We start from the raw sequence: 18336 nt of genomic DNA, 5'->3' as shown, positions 1-18336 counted from the left end.
ACACCCTAAACGGACGATGCTGAAAGCCTAACTGCTGCCTTTCCACAGTCTGTTTACTTACACATTTTCACAAAGTCACGGATACAATCTACCCCTTGTTTTGTACACTTATGCATATAATGCTGCATGTCCATTATGAACAGCTCATGATGGCTTTCTATTACGCTGTGCTCTCTTCTGCTCTCGTTAAGACCCGCCCATTGACTCACCCACTGTCGCTTCTTAGTGAAGGAGATCTCCTCCTTGTGCTTGGTCTTGAGTTTCTCCAGCTCCTCGTCCTTGTCCTGTTGGGCCCGCTCAGCGGCCTCCTTGCGCTCTGCCTCCAGTTCCATCTTGGCACTCTCCTTGGCATGGGCCAGTGCCTTCTCCTTCTCTGCTTTAAACTCTTCCTTGGCCTGCAATCACGGGATTAGGAAAAAAATTGTCACAAGATCCAGCATCAACAGCATTCATCTCACAGCTACCTACAAAAAGGCCTGTGGGGTTTTTTTTGGGGGGGGGAGTTTGTTTTTTTTTTGGGGGGGGTTAATTCCTGAATTCTCAGCAATCCACCAGTATGCTGAAACTCAACAGCATTCTCTTTGCACTTCAACTTTTAACTTTGAAAAGTCACAGAGACTAAGCTCTAGCTTCATTTCTTCCAAAAGATGCAGAAACTTTCAAATGAAATTTGAAGGATTATGAATGGCGAGCACAGCTGAGAGAGAACAGATAATTTTATCATCAAAGATTTAACCTTATACTGAGTTGCTCACTGGAAATGAAATCATAAGCAAATCTGACACGGATGTCTCAAGGTCTTCACAGCTTATGACCACAAACTCTGCTGATTACGTGAAACAACACTGCTAAAAATGTACAACCAACAAAGACATTTACAAAAGATGGTGTTCGTGGACACAGACCTACCCACTTTGACTCAAACTGTGAGCTTGGATGGCCCTATTTTGTGAGCAAATTGCTGTGAAGTATTCAACTGTTGAAGAACAATTAGTGACTAAAGGGGGTTAGGGTTGAAATATCTTGTCCAAGTGCAATCTCTACCGGCATCCTAGAGATAGCATGCTACCACACCTAGCATCTCCGGTGCACACTGACCTTTTTCAGGGCTTCCTTGACAGCTTTCTCCAGTGCCTTCTGGTGCTCCTTCTGCAATTCCTTCTGCTGCTGGGCCAGCTTCTCAGCCAGCATGGCGTCGAACACCTCTTGGCACTTGCACTGCAGCGGGGCACCGCTCCCGCTCTCTCCGTCTGGCACCTTGGGCAACTGGGGCATCTCCTGGTGCTCCACCGTGCTGGTGGAGTTCCTCCTCAGCTGTAATTGCCACAAATCATTAATGGTATATAATAACTCGGTAGTTCAAATTGACTGTTGCAAGAGTTCAAGGCAACTATGCAGTGAGGCTGTAGTTGACTCCATCAGAAGTCCTTTTCAGAAGTCCAACCAAAGTTCATTTGAATAGTTTGTGACTTGGCTTAAGAATGGATGACTTACGATGGACTTGTACAAACTTGAGATGGACTCAACCATGGCAGCTATCAACGTTGATAATGCTGGGACAGGATAATGATCCTTTTTTTTTCTGTTTTTCAAATTTCTTTAAAAATTCATATCTTCATTTATACAGGACACTTACAGCCATACGATGACTGTCTGGTTTCTACTCTAATCTGACAGACAACATCTATTGATGCTGGAGAATTTCAGCCAGGCCTGCCGCCTTGTAAAAAGAGCCCAGATTGTGCGGTGTTACATAATTTTCTTTTTGTTCACGAAACTGGCTCAGTGCACTGCTGACCTCTTTTCAATAGGGGCCAGATTAGCGCGCAGCGGTAATGTGTGGCTCATCGCTGCGGTGGTGGAGGGCTTTTGTCCCCAGTGGTAATCCGCTCGCACTAAATGCCCCAAACCGTGGTATACTGTTTCAAAACAAGGCTGGATTATCTCCACTTTTGAGAGCGAAAAAAACTTGGTAATGCAAAGCAGCCTGGTCTCTTGTTACAAGGCCCAGTTCCCTTTTTCCGATTTCGGAGACCCCGGCCAGACGTATAAAGGATACGTGTCTGGTACCGGAAAACCCCGGCGGCAAGTGGTTAAGACTGGATGACTTCCGATGGACTTGTACAAACTTAAGATGGACACAACCATAACCCTATGGTGCACATTCACGTAGCCACTTTGAGAGGATGTTTCAAAACTGCGAATTATAATTTCATGCCATAGAGACAATTCTATGTAGTCAAACAATGGCAAAAGGTCTTCCTATTCACAACCAAATTAATTTTCCCAGAGAAGGTACATGAGCAGCATCATCAAGAGAATTTGGATAAAATTTGGTAAAATATTTCCATTGGTACATATATTTCTGAAAGTTAAAAAAACAGGTATCTGATACACGCTACCTTTCAACAAATCTTTTTATAAACCAGAGGGCCCCCCTGAGAAGCTGAACCAGTGGGACCAGGATTGTGAGTAGCCACTTCATGGTACCTCTCTGGCACAACCGGCTGCAGAAATACAAATGCTGATGCACACAGCTTTGGGCACAGACAGCTGCAAAATGCTTTGTATCTGCCCTGTCATTCTAAATACATCAGAAACAAAAGCTACCTTCTTGTTTGGAGGAGGTGCAATGACCTCTGGCGGAGCTGGATTGGGGGAGGACGGCGGAGTGGATGAGGAATGCTCCTGGCAAAAACAAAATGGAGTCACAATGTACATTTAAAAGTTACTTTGGGCACAATGGAAATTCCCATGCCATCAACTACAGTCAAGTAGCCTGTATCAACTTCTCTCCGTCATTCATATCCAACTCTGGTCAGCAGGCTTAGTACAAAGCAGGATTCTTAGTACAAAGCAGGTTATCCGGTGATGTGTAATGTTCTGTGGTATCGTTTCAAAGTGTTTTTAACACACTGTTTTCCCACTGAGACTGTGCGTAGGTGAACTGACTCAACAATACTTAGGCAAGTTGGCATGGAAATCACATTGATTCCAATGTAATTGAACCGACAAAAATGGAACCAATTATGCGATGTACATGTAGATTCTTCAGTTGTCTGTACAGAGACCTTGCCGGTTCCATCCCAGAAGGGACAAAGCATGCGTCAGGTATTCTGCCCTGACACATCAGTGTTAGTGAATGTGAGTACAGTAAGAGCTATAATCCATACTTGTGACTAATAGACAACACCCTTTAATACACCATCTTTTTCAAAATCGGCATAAAAAATACCATCATTACAACAACCACAGCAAGTCAAATGTATGGCAGATTTGTGAAATTCAAAACAAGGAAGTCTACCTTCTTAACTGTATTTTCATCTGTTGTAACTCCATCCGGTGATGCTTGACTTGTTGAAACAGAATGGTCCTAGAAATAAATCAGATCAACACCATCATGGTGGGCACTTTCACTCACTAATTGTAAAAGAGAGAGAGAGCTTATATTGAGTGCTTCTCCAAGTCCAACCCACTTTCTATGTGGCCCAGAATATCAAGAGCTCCATCGTTTTTGTAAGGTCTGTTCTACAAATGAAATGTTTCCTTTCCTCTGCACATTTTTCGAGAAGTACTTAAATAAAGAAGGAATATTCTTACTTAACCAAAATAATTACACGTTTACCTGTAATCTTGACTGCTTTGTTTCAACCTAAGAAGAAAATAAAACAAAATCAATTATTAACATGGCAGATCATCAGTGTAAAACATAAATTGCCTGTGACTTGACATTTTACAGTCCACTGTCAACTGAGGAATTTGAGAATTCTGAGTAAATCCCAGCCACTCGGCATTTTATAATCATGTAACCACAGGGTCTAGTATGTTCATGCAGGTCCTAGGAAGCAACAAAATTGAAGCCAAAACCATTTTCTTAATTTCTTGGGTGCTCTATAGTTTATTAAAATGGCTGTGAAATAAACTTGCACAGAGAAATTAATGGTCAAAGACTCGAAGGCAAGACAGGTAAATGCCGTGAAATTTTACATCAGTATCCATTCTTGTGTCACTTTAAAGTTTTTTCATTCTTGTTTTTATTACTGATGTCAGTGTTCACAAGGGGGGTCATATTGAATTGAAAGCCAGATTAACTTTTTTTATTATTAAATCCTGAGAATAAAAATGAAAGCACTGAAATTCAGCTTCATTACAAATTAATGCCATTTACGCTGATGAAGAATTTACATTTGTAATTTCCTATATTTCAATGTTTTAAGTCAAATTTAAAAAAAAACTGAAAGGCATGAAACCCAAAACAATCTGGAACCACCCTCTTTAAAAAATTACACTGAATAAAGATAGATCTGGGGAACATGATTAAAAATTGCTTGCTTATGATAAGGTCTATTTACCTGGAGTAAACCAAAAAATAAAAGGGTGCACGCTTGGAAAACATTAAACATTTAAGTTTGCTTAAATCTCCAGTACAGAGACAAAAAAATGAGAGTTTTTTGACATAAGTTGAAGAATGAGGTTCAGCTTTTTTTTACCTGATCCCCATCACTGTAGGTACTGGACACCACGTCATCTTCATTTTCACCAGAGCCTTCTGTCTTGCTTGAGTCCTCACGACTTCGTTTCCGTGTGGGCTTACTGTCCACGGACTCCTCACTATCTGATCTGTAACAACGGTGAGATAACCACACAATCATATACAAAACGTGCTTCATTGAAATGGAAAACTGACCAAGCCTTCACGTTTAATAGCATGGAGTTTAATGTTGAAATTACAATATGACTGGTTGGAAAATCAACACAGGGGTCAACAGAAATCGAACAAGGTACCAAGCATACACATATGAGCTGACAAGGACTGTAGGTGACCAGGAGAGGGTCCCTATTCCCCGACACGGAAGGCCAATGGAAACAGGACCCCCTACTAGTCATTTACAGGCCCAAGGGGGACACGTACAGGAGACCAAATTGTGCCAGTTCATACATGTTTTTAAAACAGCTCTGTCTAAACTGTAACAATAACAAAAGATTTTTAATTCCACAATTAACTAATTAGCACTTCAGCAAGCAATTCAGCAGTTAGTGGAATGCTTTCAATTTCCCTGGATTTAGTTTTCAGTTGCTGTTTGCTGTTCTCATTGTGTGAAGGTGTTGCAACCAGTCACTTGCCCAGTTATGAGTACACTCCAGACTTGGGCAGACGCGATGCCTTGGTGCACATCAAGGTCACAGTAATGCAAAGTTCATGCACAAGCCTGTATTAGCGAATCCCACGTGACCGTGTTTCAGCCAACCAGGATAAAGAACCAGCAGAGTAACACTGCCAATGCCGAAAAGAACAAGACAAAGGGTCTCGCTGTCAGTCCTCAGAAACGGAAAAAAAACCAGACCTAGGGTTTTTCCCGAGGTATGTATGCAGCTCCTTGAGTGCCTTGCGCCACCCCTGGGTCGCCTTGACACTGAGCTTGCTGTGGTGTACACTGATGTCTCTCGTCTTCTCCTCCGGTATCCAGGCTCTGACATAAAAGTAGCAAGGGAGAAAATAAGGGAATCTTCACATCAGATTGTCTTAATCTTCTTCTATAAAAAGGGTAGATGCTAGAAAAGAAACACAATCTAGGGATACAAAAATACAAACTTTTTTGTTATGAATGAAAACAAGAATTGGACTTTAACCAAATAAAACCCGACTGTATTTCCGCTATGACTCTCAATTGCCCAACTACTACTCCACCAAGGCAGCGGGTATGATCTACGTCAGTACTCTTGAGGTCAAAGTTCACATCCCACTCTAATGTGAACCCAATTGGCATTTTGTCTAACGAGAAAAAAATGACCAGTTTTTGAATGCCGGCGCTAGTGCTGCAGTGTTTAACACTAACACTTCTCAGTCCTCCAACAGGTGAAGGATTGAGGAGGGTTAATGAAAACAAGTCTGCAGCATGTTGGCAATCTCCTGTAATTGAGCTCTTTTCAGGCAACAAAAACTTGCTTGTCATTCATATGGCTCCTTAGATTTCTTTTTAAAAACCTACTTTTTTACATTTCCAGAAATTTACAGCCTATAATTTGTACCCTTCAAGTTACTCATCTTTGTTGGAGCCTGACATTCCAAATACGTGTTTACAGTTAGTCTGCATGTTTTGTTGCTTAATTTCTACTTTTCTTGCAGCTCTTATCCTGAGTGACTTTTGGTTTGACAAGGAGTGATCTCAATTATAGCAAACTTACCTTTGGTGCCTACTGCCAAAGAACCTCACATCCACATTACTGTCCACTCTCTGCAACACCTTAGCCGGCCAGTATCCAAAGCCTTTCATCTGGGCCCACACAACCTCATGAGCAGGGTCCTAGGGGGAGAATCAAATTTGAGGTCATATAATGACAAGTCGTCGACCAAAGACCTGTATGGATAATTTGCCAGTTGCGGGAAAAATGTTAGACACGATTGAGGAATGTTAGTAGTCAATTATGCTCACTGTCAGTCAATCCTACAGTGCCTTACTTCCCCTTTTCAACGCAATCATTCACAGCTGGGAATTAATGAGGACAGGAAGTCAACTGATGGCAGCAGGGTTGACAGATTTCACACAAGACTCACTACTGCCCCTACCAGCAATATTGTACCAGTTACTGCTCAGAATGACCATCAAAAGCAATTATGGGCAAGCTCAAGTCCGAACTATGGTTTGACCAAAAGTATTCACCATTTTAGACTTGCAATACAGTCATGCACAAATGATCTTAACCAATCAATAAAAGTGTCTGGTGAATCTGTATCTTGCTACATGGTCACTGTGATTCGTTATCTGCATGTGGATGTGCTATTGAGAACCATCCCAAGAGGAATCCACAAGGATCCACTTACACAGGGCTTGCAGAACCATCCTTTGTCAGTGCGACTGTTGGACATCAGGTAGCAATCCTTACAAAGCTGGATTTCTGCCAGCTGAAACAGAATTTGTGGAATTTTGTTTTTACACACATCCTTCTAATTTTGGAATCCAAAATTTTGAAATACCAGTATGAGATTAAAATAAAATTCACAAATAGTAAAATGAAACATGAGAAGTGCAATCAGCACAGCTGCTAGGTCATTTCTAACCGGGTAATTTAATTTGGTTTTCATTTCTGGCACATTCTTAGGCTTGTTAACAGTCCATAGAGTTTCAGGTATGAGCACACTTCGCTCCCATCGCATTAAACTTATCTTTACCGTCTCTACAACTCAAAAGGTGAGCAGATTTTAAAATTAAAATGGCCAGACAAACGCAGTTGACTCACGTCATAGTTGCAGTCGTTGAGTGTAAACTGGCAGAGATCCGTTCGCTCGTGCGTCTGGCCATGATAGATGACTGCCGTATGGACCATCATCTCAGCATCAGCTTGGAATTCTTCGATGCAGCGATATCTCTTGTCTTCAACTTTCTGCTTGAAGTAAGTCAAAATTATAGGCCCTTCTATGAATACGTACAGAAGTTGAAAAGATGCACATGTGGATGAGACGATGAAACAAGTATTTCTAGGGTCACAAATGGAGATATCTCCACAAGCAAGCAGGAGGTTGGTTTCAGTCAGTTGTCTAAACTTTATCTTTGGTGATCTCAAACTTTATCTTTGGTGATCTCAGTCTGTACTGGGCACACAGTGCTCACATTTATTGGTAAATTGGATATCCACTGAACAAACATCAAATTACTAACCTTGGAAAGCTACGTGGCCAACTGGTCAAGATAACAACACTAGTTAGCAGGTTATACACTTTAACCACTTGCTGCCAGGTTCAATTAAAATTGCCATGCACATATACAGGCGTTTTTCAAGATATTCCGTTTTCAAAATTCTTCAAAAATTCATTACTTCATTTATTGGACGTTTACACCCACACGAATGACTGTCTGGTGGCTACTCCAATCTGACAGGCAACATCTATTGATGCCCGAGTAATTCAGCCAGGCCTGTCACCTTGTAAAAAGAGCCCAGATTGTGTGGCATTACATAAGTTTCTTTTGTTCCCGAAACTAGCACAGTGCGCTGCTGATGTCTTTTCAATAGGGGCATGATTAGCGTACAGCGGTATTGTATTGCTCAGCACTGGAGCGCTTTTGTCCCTAGTGGTAATCTGCTGAATGCCACAAACAGTGGTATAATCTTTCAAACAATGACGGATTTCCTCAGCTATTGACAACTGAAAAAAATGTTGGCAATTCCCAGTAGCTCGGTCTTTGTTCCAACTAAGGTCTTTTGTTACAAGGCCCAACTCTTTTGTCCAATTTCGGGCACCCTGGCTGTGCGTACAAAACCAAGGTATCCAAAACCTGGCTCCCCGGCACAAAGTGGTTAAGTTGGACTCGGTAAGCTTACGAGGTTGTTCTGAAAGCACTGATAGACTGAGTATGTAATGCTTACAGTGATGTAATGCATCAGTGAAAGGAAAATACATGTAACTGACATTAACCCCCATCCCCCCCAAAACTTGGCTGTACCACGTCTGTTTTTCTCAAAACCTGGCAGGCATGTAGAGACACTCTTTATTATTACAAATGTGAACTTAAAACTCAATCAGACATACGGTTTTGTCGTTATGGTCATTTGAAATTCATGGCTAAACGCATGCCAGTATGCATCGAGCACTACAGTGGAAATAGTATATATTTTTGATTTACTCATCTCGGAAAAACGCACACTGTGCGAGAACGGTACTTTTATTTTTGTAAAAATGGTGTCAAAATGACTGCAAAGAGTTACTCGAAAACCTCGTAATGGCTCAACTCTTTAAAAATGCACTGCAGTGATATTACAAAAAGTTCTGGGGGTGGGGTGGATTCTGTTCCCTCCCCCTCTCTTTTAAGGTTCAAATTGATGTCTTCAAAAAGTGGCTGTACCTGCATGATAGTGGCAAGATCAACATGCCTGTAAACGAGGTTGTAGTAGTTGGGAAGCGCACCCATATTCAACTTCTTGTGAAGATCTCGTGCCTACAGATGAACAGGTCAGATATTAAAAGGTTGGTAAAAGACATTCACAAACTAAAATGCAATCATAAATATGTTCAATCTGGATGCCTTTTATGTTAAATTAATACAGTTGCCTGCCTTTTTCCTGGTGGAAAACTCAAAGAACAAAGGTTTATCAACTGTCCTGCAACGTGTGTGCCTGTCACAGCAGTTCTTTTCATGTGCAAATCCTCAGATACATACTCACGATCTAGAGTGAAGTCATTTCAGCCAACACGGGCCGTTGGGTTCCAATTTTAGTGTGAAGTGTGCATTTCTTGTGCTTTGTCAATAATGTGAAAGCGTCATCCGCCTCAAGCAAAAGCACTCCCTAATCGGTTGGAAAGATCCATGTCAGGGGAGGGGATGTTCATTTTGTTGGTAGTAAAGTGACCATAACGCATGTGTTTCAAAATCATTTGTGAAGTGTAGTTCCCATCAATGGAACCCCTCTCTTGGTCCCGCTGGAGGCGGACAGCCTTTGAGATTTATTCTAAAGTACTGGAATGAAGCAAGTTTCTTCAAAGATCATGCAGTGCTTTGAAAGACCAGATCATCTTCAGTTAATCTGAATGAGAGACAAAACACTGATCACCTTGTCCTTCATTCTTTTCAGAACATGATTGAGCAGTTTGTACAACACTGGTTTGGTGAGTTTCTGGCGTGGAGATTTGATTTGCTGCAAAAGAAAGAAAAGCACGCACGGTGAATACCTAGTTACATTTTCCTTAAGTTGCTTAACTTGACCAGCCAAAACTCAATTCAGGTAATGATACATTTGGTCTTGTAATACGTGTCTTTAATCGTGGCCGCATGCGCACAATAATTGAACGTAAGTTTCAAAACACTGACTCAAGTCGCACTGCTTCAGCTGCAAGTACATCTGGGAGAAGGTTTGGTTTTCCGTTAATGTTCCTGACAGTTAGTTTTGAACACATGCCATGACGTACGAATTGAATGGTTTGCGATCTCAAAGGTTCATTTCACTTTCACTGGAAGAGAAATTACAGTTTCTTCCTGTAGTTGCATTTATGTTTTTCTTGTTTTGGGGAGACTCTTTTTTTTGTGTGTGACTATGGTGTCAAAAGGGTTCCGAGCAATTTGATGGTATGCTGCATTCGCAAGTTACATGTGGCGTCCGTTAACCCTCCTTTGGTTTTACAGCACAAATGTGCACAAATGCCCACAGTCACTGGTGAGCATGTAGTTTCTATATGGAACTCAAACATGCACAGGTTCAGTGTGTACACAGTAGACTGCCAGCACAAAATGACCCAGGGTCTTTTGTGCAGTCCTCTTCACTGCATTTGGTTTACTGCACAATGACGCACATGAAACAGTGAAGCACAGTTCTTGGGCAGCACAAAAGTGCAATCTGATATTCCTGTGAGGGACAGTTAGTGCAGTGCACAACACAACACAGCTGTGCTTCTTTGAGGTGTTCACCAAATGACCCAAAGAGTGACTTCAGCATAGGAGGGTTAACCCTCCTTTGGTTTTACAGTACAAATATGCACAAGTGCCCAAGGTCACTCTCTTGCATGTTGGTGCAGTGCATAACACAACACAACACAGCTGTGCTTCTTTGAGGTGTTCACCAAATGACCCAAAGAGTGACTTCAGCATAGGAGGGTTAACCCTCCTTTGGTTTTACAGTACAAATATGCACAAGTGCCCAAGGTCACTCTCTTGCATGTTGGTGCAGTGCACAACACAACACAGCTGTGCTTCTTTGAGGTGTTTTCCAAGTGACCCAAAGAGTGACTTCAGCATAGGAGGGTTAAGTCTGTGTTCTAGTATACATGTGCGAAGCAGTCAAGAGGATTTCCCCTATAATATCCAACAAGCGAAATGTGACTTACCCTGCAGACCGGACATGTCCAGGATGAACCCAGGTTGCCCAGGTCAACCCCCTCTGGCACACAATCTGGGTGATACACACGGTAACAAGACCCACAGCACAGGACCTCCCCTGGGCCATGACACTTACAGCAGTACCAGTCATGGGACTCTTTGCTCTGTGGCCGATAGAATGAACAAACGAGATACTGTTGTGGCTACAAGTGCATAACCAGGCACACTACAGCAAGACAGGCAACGCAAAGTTTCAGCAATACATGTACATGTAGTGTTAGATTAACCCTCACACTCCTCAGTCCTCCAACAAGTGAAGATTTGGGGAGGGTTAGGGTTAATGTGCGGACTTCATACTGACTTGTACAATGTTCTTTTTGCCGTAGGATATCTGATTTAAAAAACTTTTCATTTCCTTTTCCTTTTTTTTTACCTTTCCATGTTCTCAATTCGGCCAAATTACCCGTAACTTATGATATACATGTACACTGTAACTTGAAAATACATGTACATACTGCATATGTACACTGAAGTACAAAACGCACTGCTACTGAAGACACACAGATGATGATGCATTACTAAAGAAAACAGCATCTTTCTCGAAGTGTACCGTACAGTGCATACACTGCGTACCGTGTGAGAAGTGCTGCAGTTGACTTTTAAAATCACTCATTAACTTCAGTGTAAACATATTTCTGCTTGTACACTGAGCATGTGCAACACGTGCCTTAGCTCAAGGGTTTCAGTAAAGCTTAACCCTCCTTTGGTTTAACAGCACAAAATAATTTGCACAAGTGCCCACAGTCACTCTTTTGCATGTGTTTTCTAAATGGAACACAAACATGCACAGGTTCAGTGTGTACACAGTTGGTTGCCAGCACAAAATGACCCAGGGTCTTTTGTGCAGTCCTCTTCACTGCATTTGGTTTACTGCACAATGATGCACATGAAACAGTGAAGCACAGTTGTTGGGCAGCACAAAAGTGCAATCTGATATTCCTGTGAGGGACAGCTGGTGCAGTGCACAACATGACACAGCTGTGCTTCTTTGAGCTGTTTACCAAGTGACCCAAAGAGTGACTTCAGCATAGGAAGGTTTTAACAAATGAAGAGAGACCACCATGCATTATGATCTACATGCACACTCTACAAGTACATGGTATATAGAATTTATATGTGTAATTCACATTTATTTTTACTTTTATTTCTTGCAATACTCTGAAAAAGACAAAAAACAAGTTCATTTAACTACAGCAGAGTCTGTGACCTTTGTCTGAACAAATTAAGAAATCCATCTTGACTAATTTCATCAAACAACAGATGAAACTGGGATGTCCACACAAAATATTTCACATCAAAATGCTTAATATCAAACATTTGTAGCGATTTTATCAGGTACAAATCTGTTAAAAACTATACAAATAAAAATGTACATCAATCTTAAGGCTTAACAGGCAACATTTATGTAGCAGTCAAGTGCATTTTTATGTACCATACATGTACTGGTATGTTTGTTTAAAGGGTTTATGAAATCAATTTTACACTTCTCATGTATATCTGTTCCAAATATTTTCCCCAAAATATATTCTTCTAAAGTCTGTTCAGTATTTAAAATTATTGGGCACATGCATGTTTCGTAACCATGAAGTCACCGTTGTGACACCACTTCAGGCACACACTGCACAGGTACATACATGTACCGTATGTGAGCATTTCCTGTACTAAATGTGTAGAGTATGTAAGGCATGAATAGTACTATATATGTACTCTAGCTCATGAAAAACAGGTACTCTACATACTACCTGTATGTGTCTACATGTACCGTATGTGAGCATTTCCTGTACTAAATGTGTAGAGTATGTATGGCATGAATAGTACTATACATGTATATGTACTCTAGCTCATGAAAAACAGGCACTCTACATACTACCTGTATGTGTCTACATGTACCGTATGCATTATGTACAGCAGAGTATGTATCTACTGTACAATGTGCTCACTTTAATGTGCTAGGTGAGGAATACGGAAATGTGCATGTAGACCTACAGATACCAGTATGCATTTCTACAGGTAGTCTGTATAAACATCATAAAAATGCAGAAAAAAAGTACCGTGGAAGAAATTAGAGCTGCTTTTAGCAATGAAAGCCCTACAACAGTAAGGCTGTCTGCATGTACTAGTATACACATGCAATGTACTTTTACTGTGTATGTACATGTACATGTGTGTACACTGTCAATGCCCCGCTGGGGTATTATAGTTAACAATGAGGCAATTTGCTTTGGCAGAAAATCCCAACAGAAATGGCAATTTACATGCACAGCAACCGAAAATAATGGTAAACGCATACAGAGGACCCCTCAAAAGAGTTCCTTGTAAAGATTCCTACTGACTGAGGCCTTTTTTAATACAACGTTGGCATCGAATTGTGAATACATCTACAGGTACAATGTACCTGTACTCTATGTGTGTGAAGTCCCACATAGCAAAGTTTTAGCATTGAACCGAAACACTGTTGAGGGAAATCACCGGGTCTATTTTCAGTGGCTGGCTTTGATTGCTTTCGTCTGCATCATGGGGACCGTAGTCAATTGATGCCTTGAGACTATTTCTTTTAAATGATGGCCCCTCCAACACCACTGCTTGAAAACAACCTCGACTGTTTACAAACTATCACAAAGGGGTTCACACCTACAAGTCTGTGTACAATTATGTGTGAACATCGTCCTTGCCAAACAGCAAGAAAAATTTGAAAGCGCCGCAAAAAAATGGTTCTTTCACAATGAAACATTATAATGTGCTCTCAGAAAATTTGTCTCACTTTCACTTTTGTATGATGTATTTAAACTTGTGTTTATTACCTTGCTCATAGGTACTTTTAACATACACAATTTGTATACCACATCAATGTATGTACAAGAGTTGATGTACTCATTTCTTTTTCCTTGCCTGAAGTTCAAGGCATTAGTTTTTGATGGGAATCAAAAGCTACATGTAGGATGGGGTGTTTTACAACATCGCAATCAAAAATGCTTCAGACGTGTAGATCGTACACATCAAAGCTCTGCTGAAGAAATCAAGTAGAATATCCATCTGAGCTTTAGCAAACTTCCCCGAGACAAAATGCTGGTTTGGTACCAGTGTAGCCTATCAAAGTGCTTCACATACATGTATGCGTCATGTTGCATTTGCTTTCTTCAAATGAAAGACAAATGGTGAAGGCATCCAGGTAGACATGCAGACTGGGCAGTAGATTTCTGCTTGAAATGGTTAAAGCACTTTCTGGTTAAGGAACATAATCTTGTTACGGTGCCCCATAATGTCAGCATGGTATAAGTAACAACTTTTGTGTGCTTAGCTCTAAGCCAATAAAGAAATGGAATCCGTGGGGGGTGTTAAGGGGCCTGTGCACAGAGTATCCATTAACGGCGGCCACGAGAGAGGTATGCTAGACACTGGAACACCAGTGTTTTTTTTTGTTATGCACTTTGTGTCCCCGCCAGGACATTACTGATTTGTACACAATTCAGTTTTGTCCACATAAAACTAGAGTGCACATCTGTGCACAGCCACTAAAACTGTCACAGTCACAACGGCTCCTAATATCCCAGTGGAATCTACAACAAACAGTAGTAGAACTCTGCAAGTCACAGTCTTCCCGTTTCAGTACAACTGTTTTCCTGCATCCCTGGGGATGGAGGCAAAGCTTGAATGTTATGGTACATTGTACACGTACCTCGTCTTCTTGTTCAACAGTACACCAGTAGGCCTCTTGCTCTTGACCAGCTCTGACGCCCTTCTTGGCTCTCGAGTTGTCTTTGACAATCAACCCATCTTTGGTGGCGTAAGCCAGCTGACGTAAAATCACCAAGAACACATGAACAGTATGTTTAAATGGATCTCCTGAAACATCAGTTTTGCGTACAAGTACAAAACTGAAGGGTAAGGTTTGACAACAAAGGGGCCTTCTCTAACACCCATAAACAGGCATGCGACTCTTCAATTTGAAAAAAAGAGGAAAACATTCTTGCATTCAAAACTGCATGTGCGCAGCGTGAAGCCAATTCGGCGTGGGGTCTGGGCCCGCCTTAGGGCCCCGAAAAATTTTGAATTTTACATGCTTTGTGGTGCATTCCATGCCGTCCCCAGTTGAAGTGAAAGTTGAGTGAAAGATATAAAGCTTTTTAAGGCATACTTTACATTAAAAATACCCAAAATGCTTCTTATTTGTGATTATTCTTGAAATTTTTATTATGAGAGGTACATTCTGTAAAATAAAGTTGTGACATAAAATTGATATTCCCACCTGTCTAATGGATCTTTGGATGTTTTCACCCTTTCTATGTGATTTAATCTGGCTCTCTTGGCGACCTTCGCTGCAACCTCTTGTGCTCTTTTTTTGGACGTTGGGGTCTTTGAATGTTGAAGTGGGTGCTGTGCAGTGGCTCTCTGATCTGATATCTTTCCTTTTCGAAGTCATTTTGAGCTCTGACGTGTGGGTGATCAACGATCACGATGCACGTTGACCATGTTGACAACGTTTTTTCAACATTTGCGGCCAGCCGCGGAAGTGGTATAGTATCCATATAACAACGCATTCATTAACTTCAGGAAAAAATGCGGCACCTGACTAATGGCTTGTCGTCGACAGAGGGCGCTTGCACGTACCGTGCTGAGTCTGTGTCCTGCACTTTTTAGTGCACTTTACGCGTGCACAAAACAAGGGGCCAGACAAGGTTTTTGTGCTCATTAATGTGTACCGAAAAGTGGAACTCCGTGCGCCGCGGCGAGAAAAGAAAAAAAAACCAAAACGCGGATACTATTTTTGTGCAAACGGATTTTTAAAAAACGCGGAAATCCGCGGATCCACGGAAAAGTTGCATGCCTGCATAAAACAGTACTTTTTCTCGTTTCACTGCTTGTGTAACACTTACAGAAATAGCTCAGGCTGTTACTTTCAATATCTGTCTGCTTCTCGGAGGGGGCTTGTATTTCAGCCCAAATGAATCACGTAAAATGTTACTTTTCTCAAATCAATGCACAAGTAAACCCAACTCAACCTTCCGGACAATATTCAGTTGAACAAGAAAAATTTATTAAGTGGGGTTTGACCCATTTCTAATTAACAGAACCACAGCCGAGCCTTGTGTTTGCGGACTCCAGAAATGTCAGAGTCTTTATTGGAAGAGCTGCCGCATGTAAGAAGCCAGTTACACTTCCTAGCACGAGGGAGAGTAACCCCAGCATTTACCTGTTGCTGCGTCTCCTTGGCAGACACACCATACTCGCGCTTCATGAACTTCAAGATACGCTCCATGTTGGCCACCTGCTTCTGGTTACGAATGGCCGTGACAGCCTCCCATAGCTGCTGGACAGTGTGGGGATTGGACATCCGCCGCGAAGTCAAAATGGGCGCCATGATGATCTGCTCCGACTGATTTCTATCGAACAAACAAGAAGACTCCTTAAATAGAGAAAAAGGGCTGATACATGACTAAATGTGTACATACAGTACAGGACTGTACAGTGTTCATGCATGTACATGGATGTCTATGTACGGTACGTATGTATACAACAGAAAAATAGTATTAACATAAGGGAGTTTAACTTCTTCACATTACATATGTACATAAACAACACTTCGAACATGTCAAGCAGTTATCCAATGCATGTATCTGTAGTCCTGGTACTTATATTCATATCCAATCAGGCTGCAACAAAAACACCACATTGGCTGCATCAAGATCTTCTACATAGTTTTTATAGTTACACTGTATAGGATTCGCACATGTACACGATATTTGCATCAAGCGAGTAAACTTTGGAAAGAGCTGGGAAACAAACAAAATAGGCCTATACGTATATTATACTTCCTTTTTTGAAATGTTGTAGAAAACATGTTGAGTAACATGTATGATTTTTTCATCCAAGTTTACCTCAAGGTCATATGATCCACAATGTCTATCCAAGGTCAAAGTAAAGGTCAAAAGGTCATCAAACTTCAAATTGCTTTTACATAAAAAAATTTTTGAATTCAAATTAATTCCTTACAGAAGTAACCAGGGTCATTTGAAATATGGCAGTCAAGCCCATTTTGGCCAAAATAGGCCCAAAATGGTGGCCCGTACATATGTAGCTCAAAACCATAGATCTGACAGGGCTGAAACTTGAAATTTTTGCCTTTCCAGCCAAAATTACTGTATTTTTAAACCAAAACTGAACCAGTTTGAAGGGCGTCAGGATTAAAATTCTATTGTGGGAGGGGATGATTTGACATGGAATGACCCTATGAGTGATTTTCCCTGATTTAAAAATGAATTCATTGTCCACTTACTGGTACATGGGCAAGTATACAAATTAATGTACATGTACTGATAAATGACACACTAAGGCTTTAAGTCTAAACATGTACAGGAAAGAGACAACTTAATACATACTTGTGAATAGTGGTACACCAGTACATGCAAATGTGCACACACAAATACAGGATCCCTCTTGTAAAACAAGCACATTCCTATTCACTTAAATGCCTTGTATATGAACATGTACATGTACCAATATCTGTGTAATTCCAGAAATTAGGGTCCATTCTTTTGATGTCCCTGTCACATATGATTTTGTAAGTTCAGAACACATTTTCTAATTTCCAAAAGTGGTAGATTAATGCAAATTACCTGCAAAACAAATAGTACTAGTTTGAAATCAATGCCGACGATATTTCCATATCACACAACAAAGGTCAGATGTAGCAGGACCTAAAAATTTCACACTTTTGGACCCCTAATTTATGGAATTACCTGTATGGTACACATGCATACCATCATGTTTTTCACCAGGATGCACCTGCATAGGGAAACATGTACACGTACATGTACATGCAATATCAGGATGCTGTAGGGCTCTACACCTGTACAAAGCACACTCACACATTTAGGCCTATGTGTACTTGTTACCAGGTTATGGGGTCTACACATGTTGAAATGGAAATGTTGTGGGATCCAAACACATTATGGGGGAAAAAAAATTTGTTCCAGCAACACAGTTCTAACTTTCCAAAATGGAATCAACTGCCTCAATCTGGCAAAGCCTGTGCATGTACATCTATACACACATGTTGCGTATGATAAGCATGATCTGCACACAGATCTGGAGGAGAAAGATCTTCTTCTACCGTGTACACATGCAGCACTCCAAGCTCCATGATCAAAAACAACCAACCTACCCAGTGTCCAAAGAGTTAACCTCACATGCCAAACTTCGTACATGCGGATGCGTAGTATGCATTTCTTTCTCCAAAAGTAAACTTCAGTTATGTACATGTACGCATGTAATATATTCCACAAAACTCAATGTATTTTAAGCATGCTTTTTACGTGACAAACAGGAAATGACAGCATCAGTTTATCCTTTCCTTGCACAGAACAGACACGTGCCAGAAAACTTCACTATGTACTTCACCCTTTCACCTTTTCTTTCTCCTTGAAATCAAAAAATATACATTGTAATATTCAAGGCGGTCCGCCCTGTTCCT

General features: G+C 41.1%; 1 protein-coding gene across 2 annotated transcripts in view; it reads right to left on the bottom strand.

Moving 5' to 3' along the window:
• Positions 1–18336, bottom strand: part of zmynd11 (zinc finger MYND-type containing 11) — a 29192-nt gene that overhangs the window by 5966 nt on the left and 4890 nt on the right. Inside the window, exons 2-16 of one of the 2 annotated variants that reach the window (XM_022235139.2) lie at positions 16057–16246; positions 14542–14658; positions 10814–10969; positions 9547–9630; positions 8841–8933; positions 7240–7386; positions 6824–6904; positions 6187–6305; positions 5346–5471; positions 4491–4620; positions 3626–3652; positions 3305–3373; positions 2611–2688; positions 1099–1314; positions 210–395 (exon numbers count right to left, since the gene is read on the bottom strand). In XM_022235139.2, the coding sequence (XP_022090831.2) occupies positions 210–395; positions 1099–1314; positions 2611–2688; positions 3305–3373; positions 3626–3652; positions 4491–4620; positions 5346–5471; positions 6187–6305; positions 6824–6904; positions 7240–7386; positions 8841–8933; positions 9547–9630; positions 10814–10969; positions 14542–14658; positions 16057–16224 (1797 nt within the window). In that variant the 5' untranslated portion in view covers positions 16225–16246. The remainder of the gene's footprint in view (positions 1–209; positions 396–1098; positions 1315–2610; positions 2689–3304; positions 3374–3625; positions 3653–4490; positions 4621–5345; positions 5472–6186; positions 6306–6823; positions 6905–7239; positions 7387–8840; positions 8934–9546; positions 9631–10813; positions 10970–14541; positions 14659–16056; positions 16247–18336) is intronic. The other variant, XM_022235140.2, reaches the window with a different exon arrangement.

Source organism: Acanthaster planci, linkage group LG17 (genome assembly GCF_054643075.1).
Source record: "Acanthaster planci isolate LZ-2023a linkage group LG17, COTS_SCS, whole genome shotgun sequence".
Classification (NCBI taxonomy): domain Eukaryota; kingdom Metazoa; phylum Echinodermata; class Asteroidea; order Valvatida; family Acanthasteridae; genus Acanthaster; species Acanthaster planci.
Note: the sequence above shows the minus strand (reverse complement) of the source record. Positions and strands in the feature narration are given on the sequence as shown.